Here is a 16,932-nt window from a genome sequence, read left to right as displayed (position 1 = left end):
TGCGGCCACAGGTGCGCACGGCGGGCGGTGCCGGGGGCCGGGGAAGGGGCGGGGTGGCCTGCGCGCGGCTCGGGCTCCGGGGCTCCGGGCGAGCGCTCCCCCGGGTCCCCCCGCCCGCCGTGCTGCCCGCGGTTGGTAGGAGCGGGCGCGGCGCGGGAGGCGGCGGCGGCGGCGGGGACTACCCGGCGGGAGCGGCGTGGAGCCGAGCGGAGGGAGCCGCAGCCCAAGCCCCAGCCCCTGTCCCGGCCCGACCGCCCGCGGCGCCGCGCGTGAGCCCCGCGCCCGCGGAGACATGAGCGCCCGGCGGCCCGACGCACCCGAGGCGCAGCGGCGCGGCCCCGCGGCCCCGTGATGGGCTCCTGCGTGTCGCGAGGTGAGGGGGCCGCCGGCCGGGTGGGGGTCGGGCCCCGGAGGAGACTGGGGGTTGCGGCTGGGGGGCGACCCGGCCTTCCCCGACCGGCAGCACGCCCCCCCCCGCCCCCACCGAGACCCAGGGGACACGGTGCCCCCGGGAGGACAGGGGACGGGGGTGGCAGCGCAGCGAGAGAGCGGAGGGAGGTCGCCGCATCTCCAGCCGGGCTTGGAGCCACACCCAGGCAGGGGGCAGGAAGCGGGGTCGCTTCCAGCCCAGCAGCCACACGCCCCCTGTCGCGTGCTCTGGAGGGGAGGAAGGCTTCTGGCCGCTCCTGGCTTCTCTGGAGGGCAGGTGGCGGCCCCGGGAGAAGCAGGCGACTGTCCTTCCCCTATGCCCCCAACACACAGGCCTGACTTGCTCAACGCCCCCACTTCTGTCCCCTTACCCCGACCGCTACCCAGGGTGGCACCCCAGGAGTTGGGATTGGCTGTCCCGTGGGAATGGCAGTGGAGTCCTACACAGAGCAGGGGGACTGGGGTAGAGGTGACTGAGTCCTTGACTCCAACTTGGCAAACCCACTGACCCCCAACCTTGGGGGCTGCCACCCCACCCATCACCCCCAAAACTTAGTTGTAGAGGGATGAACAGGCCCTGGGTGGGGGGGCTTGTGCTGAGGGACACTGAGCAAGGAGCACGATGCTTCCCCCCCACACACCCCGGCCTCTCAGGGGCCCACCAGTCCCTGTGGTGGGACATTTGGGTAAGTGGCTTAGGATGTCTCAGGAGGGTGTCCGGGCTGGAATCGTGGGTGGGAGTTAGGTTGTGTGAGGTTCGTTCACTTACTCATTCATCAGGCTGATATTAGCATGATACCTACTGTGTGCCAGGTGCTGTGTACCTGCTGGGCATCTAGAGGGGACGAGTGTAGCACAGCCCCGGCCTTTGTGAGACCCACAGCTTGCCAGGGGGGAAGACAGTTTTAAGAGGGAAGAGTATTTAGGGTTCTTTAGGACTGACAGGCTCTTAGCATGTCTCCAAAAACCCAAAGGCTCTGGACAGGCTCTGGGTGTTGAGCATCTGGGATCGGGTATTTCCTTGGTGACTGTGTCCCTTCCCTGTCACTTGGTCATCCCATACCGGGGGCCCAACCTGTGAGCCACAGACCCACTGAACAGTACGAGGCCAGGGAGGAAGAGATGCCTGCCAAGGTCAGGCTGGTGCTTGGGTCTTTGGACCACCCCTCCCCCCCCACCAGGGTCAGCACCCTCTGCTGTGCCTGCTTGAGGTCACACAGACTAAGAAGGGGGACTTCCTTCGTCCTTCCTTCTGTGGCTTGGGCTCCACCTCCAGATCTCGTTGTGTATTCGAACCTTGTCTCCTTCCTGAGGGGGTGGCATTTACGGTCCCAACATGCAGCAGGCGAGCTGGATAAAGGTAAAGAAGGGACAGGACACTGGAGCAGAGGACAACCATGATCTCAGCAACTGGACCACTACGTGGAGGGCACACCCCCCCCGATTGTCACCAATACTGTCAGAGCAATTGTCACCAATACTGCTTCTGGCTTGCCAGGTACTGGTTGGAGTGTTTTAGGCACAACCAGCTCAGTTGGGGTAGGTGCTGTCCTAGTCCTCGTTTTACAAATGGGGAAACAGAGCGGGGGCGGTGGGGGGAGCTGAGTGGCCTGTAAAAAGCCAGGCCTGTGCCCCAAGCCTCTGCACTGCACCCCCAGCCCACAGCCGGGCACCTGACCTGCTCCTTTCCAGCTGCAGGCTTCCAGGAGCTTCTGGGCCTGGTGCTAATAACCACCCCTTTCTCTAAGCGCTTCCCTGTGCCTGGTGCGCAGCCCTGAAGCCAGGCCAGGGATTGGGAGCCTCCTGCTAATGCTGAGCCCCAAGTCTGCACCCGACTGGGGCCGCCCTAGCCAGACGCCAGGCCCCAGGTACAGGCCACACTTGGAAAACCTCTCCACGCGAGCATGGGGTGTCAGTTCTCTGTGCCCGGCCTGAGAGGTTAGGGGTGCAGACTCGGGAGCCGGCCAGCCTAAGTTCCCATCTGCCATTCCCTAGCTCTGTGACCTCAGCAAGTTACTTAATATTGAATGGGTATCTCGGTATTCTCATCTCTAAAATGGGACCAATACCAGTATCGATGTCGTAGGATTGCTGGGCAGGGATTACAGGACTTAATTCATGTAGAGCATTCAGACCAGTACCTGGCACGTTTAGCTATTTCTTTAATTTTAAATTTGTTGTTATTACCCTTCTGTGCAGACAGCTAAGCCAGCCCCTTTTGGCTGGGAAAGGGGAGGACACGGAGGCTTCTAGCCCCATCCTGTCTCATGGATGCCTCATGGCAGGCACTCGAGGTGCTGAGGACTTGGGGAAAGTGACGGGGACCAGAGTAAGGCGACACATGTCGTTTCCAGGAGCTATTTTGTGTTGTTGTCTACTTTTTTTTTTTTTTTAAAGATTCTATTTATTTGAGAGAGAGAGAGGTCAGGGGGAGGGGCAGAGGGGGGAGAGAGAGGGCTAAGCAGACTCTGTGCTGAGCATGGAGCCTGATGCAGGGCTTGATTTCACGACCCTGAGATCATGACCTGAGCCGACATCAAGAGTCAGATGCTTAACCGACCAGGCACCCCATTCATTATCTACTTTTAAGTTACCACTTTTCGGGGGCTTATCCTAAGCCAGGCTGAGCCTTTTTACTCTTCTGATGTAGTTCATCCTCATTCAACCCTGGGAGGGGAGACGTGGGGCTCAGAGACAGGAAGGGTCTTACCTGAGGTCACACAGCCAGGACACAGAGAGGCAGGATTTGGATTCAGGTCTGTGTTAGCCCAGCGCCTGAGCAGGGAGCCCCTGCCCTTTGCTTTCAGATGCGACCCCCAAGAGAGAGGCACGGAGTGCATGGCCAGTGCTCAGAATTGCTGCGCTCTGCAGTCACTCTCAGGGTTGGTATTTGCTTGGGGCTTTGCTGCCACCGCAGGTGACAATGTGCACAGAGCAGGGAAATTAATATCTAGCCCCCTCTCTCCAGCTCCAGAGTCTCTCAGGGCCCGCCCCATGCCCCTGGCCCTGAGAACCTCTCCACCCGCCCAGGTTTGTCCTCCAACCAACCTATCAGCCTCCCGGCCTCACTGTGGGGGTCTCAGTGCCCTGGGCCCTGGGGTTTGTGAGGGCAGAAATGGGGGACTGAAGTCTTTCTTTTGGAAGGTCAGACATCTCTTATGTCTGGGAGAAGGCTCCAGATCTGAAGGAGCCGGGCAGAGCGCCCCACAGAACACAGGGCCCACCGACTATGCTGTCTTCCCAGCCGCCTCGCACTGTCTCCCCTTCACCCCTGCAGAACCAGTGAGCAGTCTGACACTGGGTACTGGGGGAGACTGAGGAAGGAGTAGATGGGGCCTTGACCTTGGGGAGCTCACTGTCTGAGAGGACAGACACAACCTTGCCCGGGGGAGTGGTCTAGTGGGGGAGGCAGGACACGGACATGGACACACACACACACACACACACACACACACACACGGAAAAGCAGCCTGAAGAAGAGATCAGCACTGGCTAGTGGTTTGAGCGCAAGCTTTGGAATTTCAGACTGGATCAGGTTTGAACCTCATCTCTGCTGCTTATTAGCTGGTGACTTTGGAGAAGTGATTTAACTTCTCTGAGCCTCAGTTTCCCCATCTGTAAGAATGGGCATAATGATACTACTTCGCAGGGGTTTAGTAAGGGTTAAACAAGAGATAATGGATGAAAAGGCCTAGGACAGTACCCAACACACAGTAGGTGTTCAACAAATGGTGGCAGCAAATCATTGCAGGCCGGAGTTTGCTCATTAAGGCTGCTGGTGGCCTAATACAGCGGAGGCCAGTCTAGGCAGGCTGCCTGGAGGAGGTGAGACTAGAGCAGGATGGGCTCTAGGATAGCTCGTCAAAGAGACTGAGCCCCAAGATGGAAGAGGAAGGAGAGAGGAGCTGAGGTATGTGGAAGGTCCTGGAGAAGAGCCTGTTGTCTCCCTCTATCCTTGGTTGGGGATAGAAACTGACCCCCATCAGGCCCCTGATGAAGTTACCGCTGTGGGCCTGGTGACCTATAAACACATGCCCCAGGGAGCAGGAAGGCACTTTGTCCACTCGAGGCCAAGCCTCCGCCAAGCTCAGCGGGACGGCCTGCTGTCACGTCAGTGACTCACCAGGCAGAGAGGCCAAGGGCTCACTCTTGGTGGCCTCCCTCTGCAGGGCTCCCAGAGGGACTGAGATCTGTCCTGTGGTCTAGAAAGGGGACCAGATCTGGGAGCGGAGAGGGACGGAGCAGCTTCGGTTTCCAGAGCACCTGCTGGGTCAGGGGCTCCTTCCCGAGGAGCCGGGCAGGTTCATTGCACAGGTGAGAGCCCTCGGCTCACAGGGGCTGGGCCGCACGCCCGCAGCCCGGGCTGGCAGCAGAAAGCCGGGATTAGACCCAGGGCAGGGACTGTGAAAGGAACACTGGGCCCGCTGTGTTCTCCTTGGAGGCAGGGACAGGGCCTGGACCTCGGTGGGCAACCAGCACACACAGGGCTGGGCGAGGGCCTTCAGACCCAGGCTGCTGCTCTTACTATGTGCTTTCAAGGAGAAGTTTACCCTGTCTGGGCTGCTGGGAAAAAACAGGGTTAACCTGGGGCCCTCCCTGCCTCTCCTGGGGTGCAGAGCCCTGGGAGACACTCTGGGGACAGATGGCAACCGCAGTGTCTAACGGGCTGGGACTCCAACACCAAAGACAGCTAAAGGGACTAGATGGCTCGGAGGCAGGGGAGAGGGGACCGGGCTGTGGACTGACCCGAGGAACAGGGTGGGTGCTTTGCAGCCAGACGGCTTTAGGTGAGACATAAGGAGGAGCTGTCTGGGTGGTTGGGCTCTACAGCAGATAGGGAGCTGGTGTGAGAAGGCAGCAGGCATCCTTGGTCGGCAGAAGAGCGCTCTGCTTGAAGGCAGAGGGATGCAGGAGATGTCCGGATGACATTCCTCTCCTTGAAGGACCGAGAAGGCCTCCAAGTTGCCAGGGCAACCAGAGGCTTGTCACTGCCGTGGCTGGGGGAGGTGGGGGAGGGGACAGGTCTGAGAAGGGGCCTCAGACCTTGAGGTCAGAGGAGCAGGGTGTGGACTGAGGAGGAAGGAGGCGCCCCTAGGAAAAGTGGCCAGGGGTCCCCTCAGGGGACCCCCAGCCCCCAGCCCACACGAAACACTGTGTTTTTCCAGTTGCTGCTGGTGACGTGGCCGCCGGTCCCAGCTGGGCAAAGAGCAGCCTGTGATTTCACCCCGGGCTGCTCCATTACCTGACGTCTCCATGGCAACCAGCCCGTGACATCACGGGGCCCAAGTGCTCGGGGGAGAAGGCGGCTTTGGCGAGGCTCCTGCACCCCAGCTGAGGTGGGGGGGGCAGGAAAGCTGGAGAGGGGCTCAGAGCCAGGAGTCCTCCAAGTCCCCCATGAGCAATGACCTTGTTCAAGTCCTGTGTGCTCCAGGCCCTTGACGCTGCCTACCGGCCTTCTTGGGCCTCAGCTCCCCTCACTCCCTGGCCCGAAGTCCACAGAGCTTTAGGGATGGCCAGGGGCCCTAGAAATATTCTAGCACCCGTCTGCCTGCACCCCGGCGGGCCCCGGCTTCTACACTGGAATCTTAGGAGTGGTGACTTTCAAACGTTTTTGACTAGAACCTGTAGGAATACATATATTTTGCGTCATGACCCAGCACACGCTTAGAACGTTCTCGCCACACATGTGTGGGTGCATGTGGGCCTGTGTGGTTTAAACAGAAGTTTCACGAAACAATACTTAACCTGACTCCTTGATAGGTTCTGGTATTTTCTTTTCTTTCTTTTTTTTTTTTTTAAAGATTTTATTTATTTATTTGACAGAGAAAGCAAGAGAGCACAAGCAGGCAGAGCAGCAGTGGGAGAGGGAGAAGCAGGCTCCCCACTGAGCAGGGAGCCCGACACGGGGCTTGATCCCAGGACTCTGGGATCACGACCTGAGCCGAAGGCAGACACTTAACGACTGAACCACCCAGGCGCCCCGGTTCTGGTATTTTCTGTTCAATTCTAATTTATTTATTTTTAAAGATTTTATTTACTTATTTGACAGACAGAGATCACAAGTAGGCAGAGAGGCAGGAAGAGAGAGAGGGAAGCAGCCTCCCTGACAAGCAGAGAGCCTGATGTGGGGCTCGATCCCGGGACCCTTGCATCATGACCTGAGCCTAAGGCAGAGGCTTTAACCCACAGAGCCACCCAGGCATCCTCTATTTTATTTTTTAAACACATAACCTAGTATAGTGGCTTACGTGACCCGCAGAAGGACATCCCCCCGCCGCCCCGGAACCTGGTATTTGTACACCTGGAGACCCTGAAGCTCGGGGAGGGGCAGGCCTCATGCGGGGTGCGCCCCTGGACTTGGGGGGAGGAACCAGATGAGCTGAATGCCCCAGTATGTAAGCACACAGCTCAGCCCACACTGCTCTCGGTTCCTGGGTGACAGAGCTCCGAGTTCAGGGGATGGGGGATGGGGGCTCTGCCTGCCTTTTCTCGCCCTGTTTCAGACAGGCTCATTCAGACTCCTTCACCTCCCTGCCGGTAACAGTCTCCCGGCCCCTCTCAGAACTCTCTGGTCCCTTAGGGATCCTAAGCTCAGTCCAGTGTGAACAGAGACTTCCACCTCATTGTTCAGTGTTCGCTTCGGCCCTCCAGCCAGGACTGCTGGCTTCCCTCCTCTCCAGGTCCTGTTCTCCTCTGACATCTTGGGGTCTGGCCTGAGGAACTTGAGAAAAAGTGGCCAAAATATATTTATTTATCTGGAGCTCTGGTGGTCTCTGTTAGCCATGACTGGCTCACTGTTGAAGCAAAGTTTCAACAAAAATGAGCAATGTGAGGGGCGCCTGGGTGGCTCAGTGGGTTAAAGCCTCTGCCTGCGGCTCAGGTCATGATCCCAGGGTCCTGGGATCAAGCCCCACATTGGGCTCTCTACTCCATGGGGAGCCTGCTTCCTCCTCTCTCTGTCTGCCTCTCTGCCTACTACTTGTGATCTCTGTCTGTCAAATAAATAAATAAAATCTTAAAAAAAAATAAAGACTATTTAAAAAAAAAATGAGCAATGTGCCAGGCCCTGTGGCAGGAGGTGCTAGGGCTATGGTGGCGACTAAAGCTGACGAGGACCAGCCCTCAGAGAGCTCATGGTTTAGTGAGAGATGGTGAACAAGGAAACGGACACATAATAACGTAAAGAAGGAATGTCACCTTAGAGAAGGAATGACGGAAAATTAGGAGATAGGAAAGGACGGGTACCATTAAACAAGGTGGCTGGAGGCCTCCCTGAGGTTCTAAAGATTGAGTAGAGACCTGAACATGGTGAGGGAATGAACCTGCATCTATATGGGAGGAGGGAGTTCCTGCTGGAGGAAAGGCACAGCCAGTGCAAAGGCCTTGAGGCAGGAGTATGCTTGGCATGTCTGAGTGGCCAATGTGGCTGGAGTGCAAGAGGGAGAGTAGTGGAAGATGAGCGGGAAGGGGGGCCACGGGCCCCAGGTTAGCATGTGTGAGTTCTCTCAGAGGCTGTTTGGGGGGCCTGCCTGCAGCAGGACCCCTGTCATGGGAGCTCTGACCTGGTTTGACCTCTTCCCTTCCCTGCCCAACTCCTTTGCCTGCTGACGTTGCCCACCCTCTGGGAACTAGGGTCCCCTTGCCCTGCAAGCAACCCTCCTAGGGGGCGCCCACAAAACTCAAACATGGCCCCTTCCTTAGTGTCCCTTGAGAAAGTCACAGCCCTTGCTGTGCAGGGGGAGGGAAGACAGGCCGCTCCACTGCCCCTTTGCGTCCCAGCCATCTCTCCCCAGCTGTGCAGAATCCGACCCAAGGCGGGGTGGGGGGGGGTAGGACGCTGGCCTCTCCTTCACAGGATGCCCTGCCTGCTTCTATGCTCAGTTCCTGCAGCTCTGCCCGCGGGTTGTCGAAGCTGGGGAAGGGTGCTGGGAGCCCGCGTCCAGGGCAGGACAGGCTGCTGGCTGGGACCAGTGCCCTGTAGCAGCCTCGCCTCCCTGCCATGGCGCAGACACCCCCACTCCTCGTGTCTCCCGGAACTCACAGTTCCATGCAAGCTGCACACCCCACCCTCCCCTGCCCTCACCCCCCTTCTCCTGGCACGCACCCCACCCCCGGCTAGCTCCCCCATCAGTGCTTCTGTGCGGTCCCTGACCCCCACAGAACTCATCAAAACTCCTTTTGTGCTTTGGAAGAGAGTAAGCCTGAGCATCAGAGTAACAGGGCGTAGACCCTGACTGCCTGCCACGGGCTGGGTGCCTCTGGGTAGTTGATGCCCGCCTGGGCCTCAGCTTCCTCCTCTAGAAAGCTGAGCCAAGGATCCTTCCTATTTAGGTCCATCGGTATGAGGAGTCGGTGCCTGGTCACACCAGGAGACGGGGTGCTGCTGTCCTCTGGGGTCAGCCTTGTGTTTGCATGAGGGGCTTTGAGGCTGGTTTCCATCAGACTGGGAGCTCTAGGAGGGCCGGGGTGGAGTCTTAATCCCACCTCTGTCCTCACACGCTTGCATGGTATAGACAGGAGATGGGTGCTCCTCAGGTGAAGGAATGAAAGGTTGTTTCGGTGAATGAATGACCTAGAATGTCACTCTCACTAGAATGTCAGCGGTGTGAGGGCAGCTGACATTCTAGCGTCTCTGTCTCATTTGCCAGTGTTCCTCGTGTGCAGAACAGCACCTGGCACATAGTAGGTGCTCAGCAAATACTTTTGAATGCATCAGAAATAGATGCTTACTCCCTGTGCTATGGTCTCCATTCCCTCGGCCTCACACTCACTGCGCGGGAAGGGACCGGACACTTCACAAAAGCTTGACCGTGTTGGGGAGTGACTGGTGCCCAGTGTGGGGACGGGAAGGGCTTCTCTGAGGAGGTGACCTTGAGCTGAGACCTGAATGACTCGGTTCAGGAAGATCTGAGGATATGTTCCAGGTGGAGAGGAGAACAAGGACAAAGAACAAGGGGACCATTTGAGGAGCAGCAGGGAGGCTGGCGAGCGGGCCCCTGAAGGCCTTGGTGGGAGGCTGGCTGTCCTCCTCCAGGGCAGTGGAAGGAAGCCAGTGGCTGGTTTTCAGCAAAGACAGTCTGACCAGTAGTCTCCCGGTGCAGGTGGGTGGAGAGTGGGGGAAGCCTGTGGCCAGTGGCCTCCCGGTGAGAGAGGGTGGTGCCCCCAGGTGGGGAGCGGCAGTGGGGACAGAGAGGGCTGGGTCTGGAATGGAGGTTGGAGAGAGCCAGTAGGACTTGCTTGTCGGCGGGGGGGTTGGGCGAAGGCAGCGTTCAGAGAAAACTGGATTTTTTGGTTGGTACAGCTGGGTGGGCTGTTACATCATTTGCTAAAATCGGGGAAGTGGAGGAAGATGGACCTGGGTCTCCTTGAGACAGCTGTCGCCTGTTGGGCATCCGTGAGGGGAGCTGGCTCTTCATTTGGGGGCTCAAGCAGAGTCACGGGCACAGGTGTAAATTCGGGGGTCAGCCGCACAAGGAGGAGGTGTCCTGTGAGAGACCCGGGGGGGGGGGGGGGAGGGGGCGGGGTGGGGGGGGGGGGGGGGGGGGGAGGGGGCCCCAGAGGGGAGGAGACAGGAGATGGAGATGGAGAGGGGGGAAGTAGAGGTCGGACACAACTCTAAGTGTGGTCTGGAAGGGGGCAGAGGAGCAGGCAGGGAGCTGAGGGGAAGCCGGGTTAAGGTCTTTAAAGGATGGGAGATGCTGGGGCTGCTCGGAGGTGAGGGTCTGACGGGGGGTGGGGGTGGGGGGCACTGGATGGGTGGGGAGAGCAGGGATGCAGGTGAGAGTCCTGAGGGGAGAGACACAGCAGCACCTGCCGTGTTGGTGGCCAAGAGGGAGACAAGGGCAGACGACCAGAAGAGAGAAGACAGGAGGCAGGGCCCCTGGTGGGGGGCGGGTCAGGCTTGGGGGTGGTCTCTAGGGTGGGGGGTCTGATCTTGGATGGAGCAGGGACAGCTCTTCCTTTGTCACAGGAAGGAAAGCAGATGGTGTGAGCAAAATGGGGGCAGGGCAATGATTTCAGGTAGAAAAATGGGGTGATGCCTGCTGCAAGCTTCTGGACCTCCGTGAGGGATGGGGGAGCAGCCAGCAGCAGGCTGTGGGGAGGGCGGTGCCCAGGTGGCAGGTTTGAGAAGTAAAGCTGCGTGAGGTAGTTAGCCTGGTTGGAAGCAAACTTTGCGGGGACTGGAGACCTGTAGACGGTTCCCTGGTCCGTGTCCTGTGTGAGGCTGGGGACCTTTTCCAGCAACGTGCAGCCCTGCGGGTCCAGGTGTGGAACAGGTGGAGGGTGAGACTGGACAGGGCTGGGAGTTGAGGGCCTCTGTGAAGGCGAGCTCATAGGCTGTGCCAGGGAGTGGGTGCTAGCTAACCAACGAAAGTGGAGGGACAGGCAGATGGACGAGAATTCCCACTGAGGGCACCAGGCAGGTGGTCTGGCAGGAATCCCCCCCTGCCGCGGGCTTGCTTCGGTCTTTGTTTTCTACAAAATGACATCGGTGGCCATAAAGTAGTGCCCAGCGCTACTGGGCTGGGCAGTACTGGGCTGGGCAGGGCTGGCTTGAACAAGCCTCGTAAGTAGGGAGTGCGGGGCTGTTGGGGGGCGTTTCTAAGTTCCTCCTGTTGTCATATTTCCAGATCTGTTCACAAGTGCCCACAAGGACTGCCCCATGCCCCAGGGCACGGACCCCCTGAACCCGGACTTGCCCTCCAGCCACCCCCCCACTGTTGCTCCAGACCATGTCACTGGCAAGGTAACTGGTCCCACTTGATCCTTACCTTCACCTGCCTCGACCCTGGTTCCTGGGATGCCCCCTACAGCGCTCCCCAGGGAGCCGCAACTGTTCCAATCTTCCCTCCTTGGATCAGAGCCCCTAAGGTTTGGTATGCATTTGGGTGAAAGTCTGAATCGGGCTGGGCATCCAGGGACTTGGACCAGGACCAGAAAAGAGAGTCCTGCTCTGGAGGTCTTTCCATGCAAAGTACCCCAGCCTTGCAGATAACAAGTTCCCTGACCAGCCCACCACCTTCCTTCTTAGCAGACTGCCCTGCCTTCTGGAAGGTAAAGGAGTGGCACTTTTTTTTTTTTTTAAGTTTATTTATTTAAGTGATCTCTACACCAACATGGGGCTCGAACTTACAACCCTGAGACCAAGAGCCGTGTGCTCTGCTGACTGAGCCAGCCAGGCGCCCCAAGAGTGGGATTCTTAGTCCAGATGCATTAGGAAGAGCTTGCCAGGGGCCTCAGATCCTGGTGCATAATTTCCACCCCACCCCCAGAAGTTGTGGCTTGGACCTACCGGTTGACATAATCACTTTTTTTTTTAAACACACACCACATGCTAAGCTTTATGATGGATACTTTGCCTATATCATGTCACTTGCATCACCACAACCCCTGAGATAAATGGCACTTATCACCATCGTACAGAGTAAGAAACTGACGTCCTGAGCCATTAAGGAACTAGTCTAAGGGTACCCAGGTAGAAAGGGCAGAGTCGAAGCTCGAACCCAGGTCCAATCTACCCCCCACGCCCACTGCCTTCCTGGCGGAGCCACCACTGCCCACCCCTCTGCCCCACAACGTCTTTCTCTGCACAGCGAGGGAAGGCCAGGGGGGCATGACCAGGAGTAGACAGAGCCCGGACCTCAGACAATAGCAGAAGGCTGACCCCCACCACCACCTGAGGCTCAAGGACTCGTGCCATCTGCTGGCACCGTCTGCCAGGCCCTGCCTGACCCTCTTCCTCCTCTCATTTTAGGACAAACAGATGGATTTCTGTTGGGATCCTTGGCAGGTCAGTGTGCTTTGCCCATTCCTCAGTCCAGACAGCTGCCACGGACACCGTGGCCCCTTGCTCTGCGACCCCAGCCCGGGCACACAGTCCTGCCACCTTGGGGGAGGGGGCCTGATGACAGCAGTGAGTGGGACAGTTCTGTGGGAGTGGGCAGGGTCACCTGGGGAGGGGGCTTCATGGGACGGTAGTGGCCGGGAGATGTCCTCTGGCAGGTCTGCCCTGCCCTACTCCCTCCTCCCCTCCTTTCTGCAGAGGTGCTTCCAGACCACCAATGGCTACCTGGCCGACTCCAGGTCCTGCTCCAACAACTACAACGTGGCAGCTCTGGCCACCTCGTCCCTTGTGGGTAGGTGCCAGGGTCCCTCCTCTGCCCCAGGGTTAGCACAGCCTGTCCCTTGCCCTTGCTGTGTCTGGAGGGCATGCAGCCTGCGGGAGCCAACATTTCCTGGAGCCACGCTCCATGCCAGGTTCTGCAGGGACATGGAACTTAGGGTTCCTGCCCCCCACCGCTGCTGTTAAATTGCTGCGGCCCCTTGAAGCCGTGAGGGAAGGGCCTCAGTCTTTCCGATGTCTGCCTGGCGTGGCCTCCCGGCCTCCGCGGCAGGTGCAGTCTGCCGTCACCCTGCCGTGGGTTGGGTTCCCTGGAAGCAGAGCCCAGACTCGAATTGTGCGAGTGATTTATGGAGGGATCGTTCTCAAGGGCGGATCGTAGGAGTGAGGGCAGCAGGACCAGGCAGGGGAAGGAGCTCAGCAGAGATGGGGCTACAGGAGGACTCTGTCTCCGCCCGATCCCTGGGAGCTCAGGAGCACGAATCGAACCTCAGAACTTCCGGTTGGGTATCACTACCGTGTTGGTCGGCGGTGACCCCTGGAAGGCTCTCCCGCCTCCCAGGCATCTCTGGGTGAGGCCACTCCCGTGAGCTAAGGGCAAGGCTCCGGAGAGGGCTGCCGGTGGGAGGTGGCAGCAGCTGGGAGATGGGCAGGCAGGCCAGCAGAGGGGTCTCCAGGGGCTGCCACAGCATCTGGCCCAGGTCATCCACGCACACCTTCCAGGCCATTCCCGTGCTGCCTTGACTCTCTCCCACTCGCTACCCGTTCCCTCTGCCTCACCTGCCCTGCAGGGGCCACTCGAACTTCCTCCTCCAGAGCTTTCTCTGGTTGCCTGTGCTGCTAGCTTGGGGGTATGTGTGGCGGGTTCTCCCCCTTCTTCCTCATTCCCATCTTTCCCATTTTCTCAGTATGTCTCTAGCTTCCTTGCTTAAACATTGCCGGTCCTCACATCACGGCTCTGAGACCCCAGTGATGGTATGCTCGGCCTTGGTTCAGAGAGATGCTGAATCATTTCTGACAGTCTTCTCTGTCAGCTTCCACATCGAGGTAGTCTACTCCTAAGAGCTCTTCAGGTCCTCCTCCCCACTTCCCAGCCCCTGTCCTGTCTCTCGCTGCATCCCTTCAATCATCCCTCCTGATGGTGCCCCATCTCCACCCTTGGCCCCATCCCCTAATTGGGGTGCTCTAAACAACGGATCTAACCTGCCACTCTTTTGCTTACTACCCTGCTGTGCCTCCCCATTGCTAGAAGGAAAACTCTGGAGCCTTAGCTTGGCTCTCTCAGTCCTAAGTCTCACCCCTGATGAGCTCCCCAGCCTTTTCTGCCATCCCAGCCTTAGTATGGCCCCCATATCTCATCCCCGGCAGTCCCAGAATCATGCCAGATTCTGCCATGGCTTCCTCCTCGTCTCATCTCTGCCTCCATCTGTCCATCTGTCCAATGCACCTACAAACCACCAGCCTACCTGTAAAGCTCAACTCCGATCCACCTCTTCCAGGAAGCCTTCCTGGCCTGCTGCATCCCACATAGGTCTCCCGCTCAGCAGAGCTGGCACTGACCTTGGCACAGGGGGTGCTCTCTTGGAACTGGTTAATTAATAGATAAAGGGAGAGGGCTGGGTGGACCTTGAGTGGATCTTCTGGGACAGAAGTGTCTAAATCTGGTCAAAGGGAATGAGGGGCGTGGCAGGTCTGGGGAAGAAGCACCAGGTGGAGGGGGACGTTGCTGGGAGTAGGATATTGGGAGGGCTTGGGGCCTCTGCATGGGTGGGGACCTAAGTGAGGTGGGGCCTTGGGGCTCAGGGAGGGTGTGGGGTGCTGAGTGGGCGTGGGCTCTGGTTGGGCAGGAGGACCTGCTGGGATAGATTCAGGGCATTGTGAGTATGGGGCTGGGAGGACACGGGGCTGGGAGGACACAGGGCATGGGGTGAGTACAGAGCCTCGAATGCTTGTGGGGTACAGGCCATTAGATGGGCCTGAGGTGGGGGCGGCGGGGAGCCTGGGGTAGCGGGGGGCAGACCCCTGGGCAGGGTTTTATGTCAGAGCAGTCACCCGGCTGCCCTCAATGCTCCCAGGGGTGGTGCAGAGCATCAAGGACCACATCACAAAGCCCACCGCCATGGCACGTGGCCGCGTGGCCCACCTGATTGAGTGGAAGGGCTGGCGCGCCCAGCGGTCAGGCTGGGAGCTGTCCCCCGCTGAGGACGAGCATTACTGCCGCCTTCCTGATGAGCTGCGGGAGGCCCGTTTTGCTGCAGGTCAGTGGTTGGGGAGCCTGGGGACGGGGACTGGTCGGGGCTCTGGTCCTTAGGGGACCGAGGGTCGCCACATGGGCATTGTTGAGACATGGCCATGGGTGGACAGGCATTCGGGGCAGCCGTCTGGTCACCAGGGCCCAGATGGACAGTCCAGCTAACTGCTGGGCTGTGGGGTGCCAGCCCGTCCTGGTGCTGAACGCCCCCGCCCCCCGCCGTGTCCCTGCTGAGCTGGGTCTCGCTGTTCCCCCAAACCCGCAGGGGTTGCCGAGCAGTTCGCGATCACAGAGGCCACGCTGAGCGCCTGGTCCTCGCTGGACGACGAGGAGCTTCACCTCGAGAACAGCCCTCAGGACATGGTCCGGCTCCAGGGTATGACCCCGGCTGGCGCCGGGGCGGGGCGGGGTGGGTGGAGCAGAGCAGGGGCTGGGTGCCTGCCACCAAACCACGGTGACCTCGGACGAGCACCTCCCTGTCTCAGCCTGGGTTTCTGCATCTGTGGGCCGGAGCAGGGGGTCCTTGCCCCGCCCACTGCCCACCGAGCGCATGCGCCGTAAGCGTAGAGGCGAGAATGAGCGCTGTAACGGGTTAGGGGATGACGTGCTTACCCCGTTCGGTGTTGCCCTGTACCATTTCACTTCCTCCTCACCACGCCTCTAAGAAGGGGGCCCTGTTATTATTCCTTTTACAGATAAGGGAAAGTGAGGCACCGGGAACCTTGCCCTAGGTTACAGCTAGAGGTGTCAGAGCCAGGATCTGATCCTTAATACCAAGCACAGCCCAGGTTACTGCAGGGGCTTCAGTGGCCCCGGGGCCTCGGTGACACCCACAGGCCCATCATCTTACTTAATCCTCCCCCTGAGTGAGGGGAGGGAAGGGAGCGGAGGCCCAAGAGGAACAGGGGTTGTCCCAGCTGTCCCAGCGCCCGATTCGAGGCAGGGCAGTGTAGCCTGCTTGCTGTTAACTACTCCAGCTTTCTCCACCACCCTGTAATGCTCAGGGAGAAACTGGGGCTCAGAGAGGCTCGGTGACTGGCCCAAGGTCACACAGCTCGGCAGCGACAAAGGACTTGGAGACCAGTCTTCTGTCCCTGACCTTCCCTCACGCACCAGGAGAGGGTGAGGAGCAGGGCTGGGCCTCTGTTCCTCATGCTCCCTACCCCTCCTGTTGGTTTTCCAGACCTGGAGAGCGTCTACCTGCAGGACAGTCTTCTGAGTGGCCCCTCACAGGATGACAGTCTTCTGGCCTTCTCCTCCTCTGGCCTCTCCCCCGAGGGCTGGCCCTCACCCGACGAGCCCCCCATCACAGCTGTCGGCCCCCAGCCCCCCAGCCTGGAAGAGGAGCATCAGCGGCGGCTGCCTCGGGGTCTGGGGCCTGAGGGTGGGGCCCATTTGCAGGGTTCCCTCCCCTCGGTGGACAGTATCTCCCTCTCAGAGGAGGAGGACGAGGTGTTCTATAACTGAGGGGGGGGCGGCGGCTGTGTGCCTCTGAGCCTCCTCATACTGTGACCTTGCCCGGTGGGCAGCCCAGGCGTATCAGGATGTTGGGGTCTGGGCTGGGCATTTCTGGACTCCTCAGGGCAGGCAGGGGTGGGTACAGCAAGGACAGGGGGCCAGTCCTCCCTGTGGACCAATCTGTGCCTCCGTGGACCTGCCCCAGGAGTGGGAGCCATAATCCCCCTTCTCCTTTCTTTACTTGGCTCAGGAGGGCACCTTCCCCCGTGGGGTTTCCGCCAGCAGTGAGCTCAAGGACTCTCAGCAGGCACCAGGGCAAGCTGCCAGGAGGAGCCAGCTGCTGGGCCCCTGGGCAGACGCTCTCAGAAGGACTCGGGAGACCCACTTGGAGTGGGGCCTGGGGACCCTGCCTTGACCCTGGGGCTCAGTCCTCCCCCCTCCCTCTGTGTTTGTGTCCCCATCAGCGGTGGGACCAGCCTCTCTGGTAGCTAAGCTCCTCGGCTCCCTCCACGAGGATCGCCTGTCCCTGGTGCCCCTGCTCCCTTCCTTGCACCCTTCTCCCACCTTCCAGAAGGTTCTCTACAGACATTAAAGTGGTGGATTCACCCTGGATGAACTTGGCCTGGTCTCTGGGGGAAGGTGTGTCCTTGAGCCCCTGGGGTAAGGGGGTTAT

General features: G+C 59.4%; 1 protein-coding gene across 1 annotated transcript; it reads left to right on the top strand.

Annotated features, from left to right (window-relative positions):
• Positions 1–257: 257 nt before the first annotated feature.
• On the top strand, positions 258–16,871 carry FAM131C (family with sequence similarity 131 member C). The gene is made up of 7 exons (XM_032863515.1): positions 258–373; positions 11,061–11,176; positions 12,185–12,220; positions 12,473–12,566; positions 14,626–14,808; positions 15,067–15,177; positions 15,985–16,871. The coding sequence occupies exons 1-7, from the start codon at positions 352–354 to the stop codon at positions 16,266–16,268; spliced, it is 846 nt and encodes a 281-aa protein (XP_032719406.1). The 5' UTR covers positions 258–351; the 3' UTR covers positions 16,269–16,871.
• The last annotated feature ends 61 nt before the right edge of the window (positions 16,872–16,932 follow it).

Source organism: Lontra canadensis, unplaced genomic scaffold, assembly GCF_010015895.1.
Source record: "Lontra canadensis isolate GAN:19392208 unplaced genomic scaffold, GSC_riverotter_1.0 scaffold25, whole genome shotgun sequence".
NCBI lineage: Eukaryota > Metazoa > Chordata > Mammalia > Carnivora > Mustelidae > Lontra > Lontra canadensis.
This window is presented reverse-complemented; position numbering and strand designations above follow the sequence as displayed.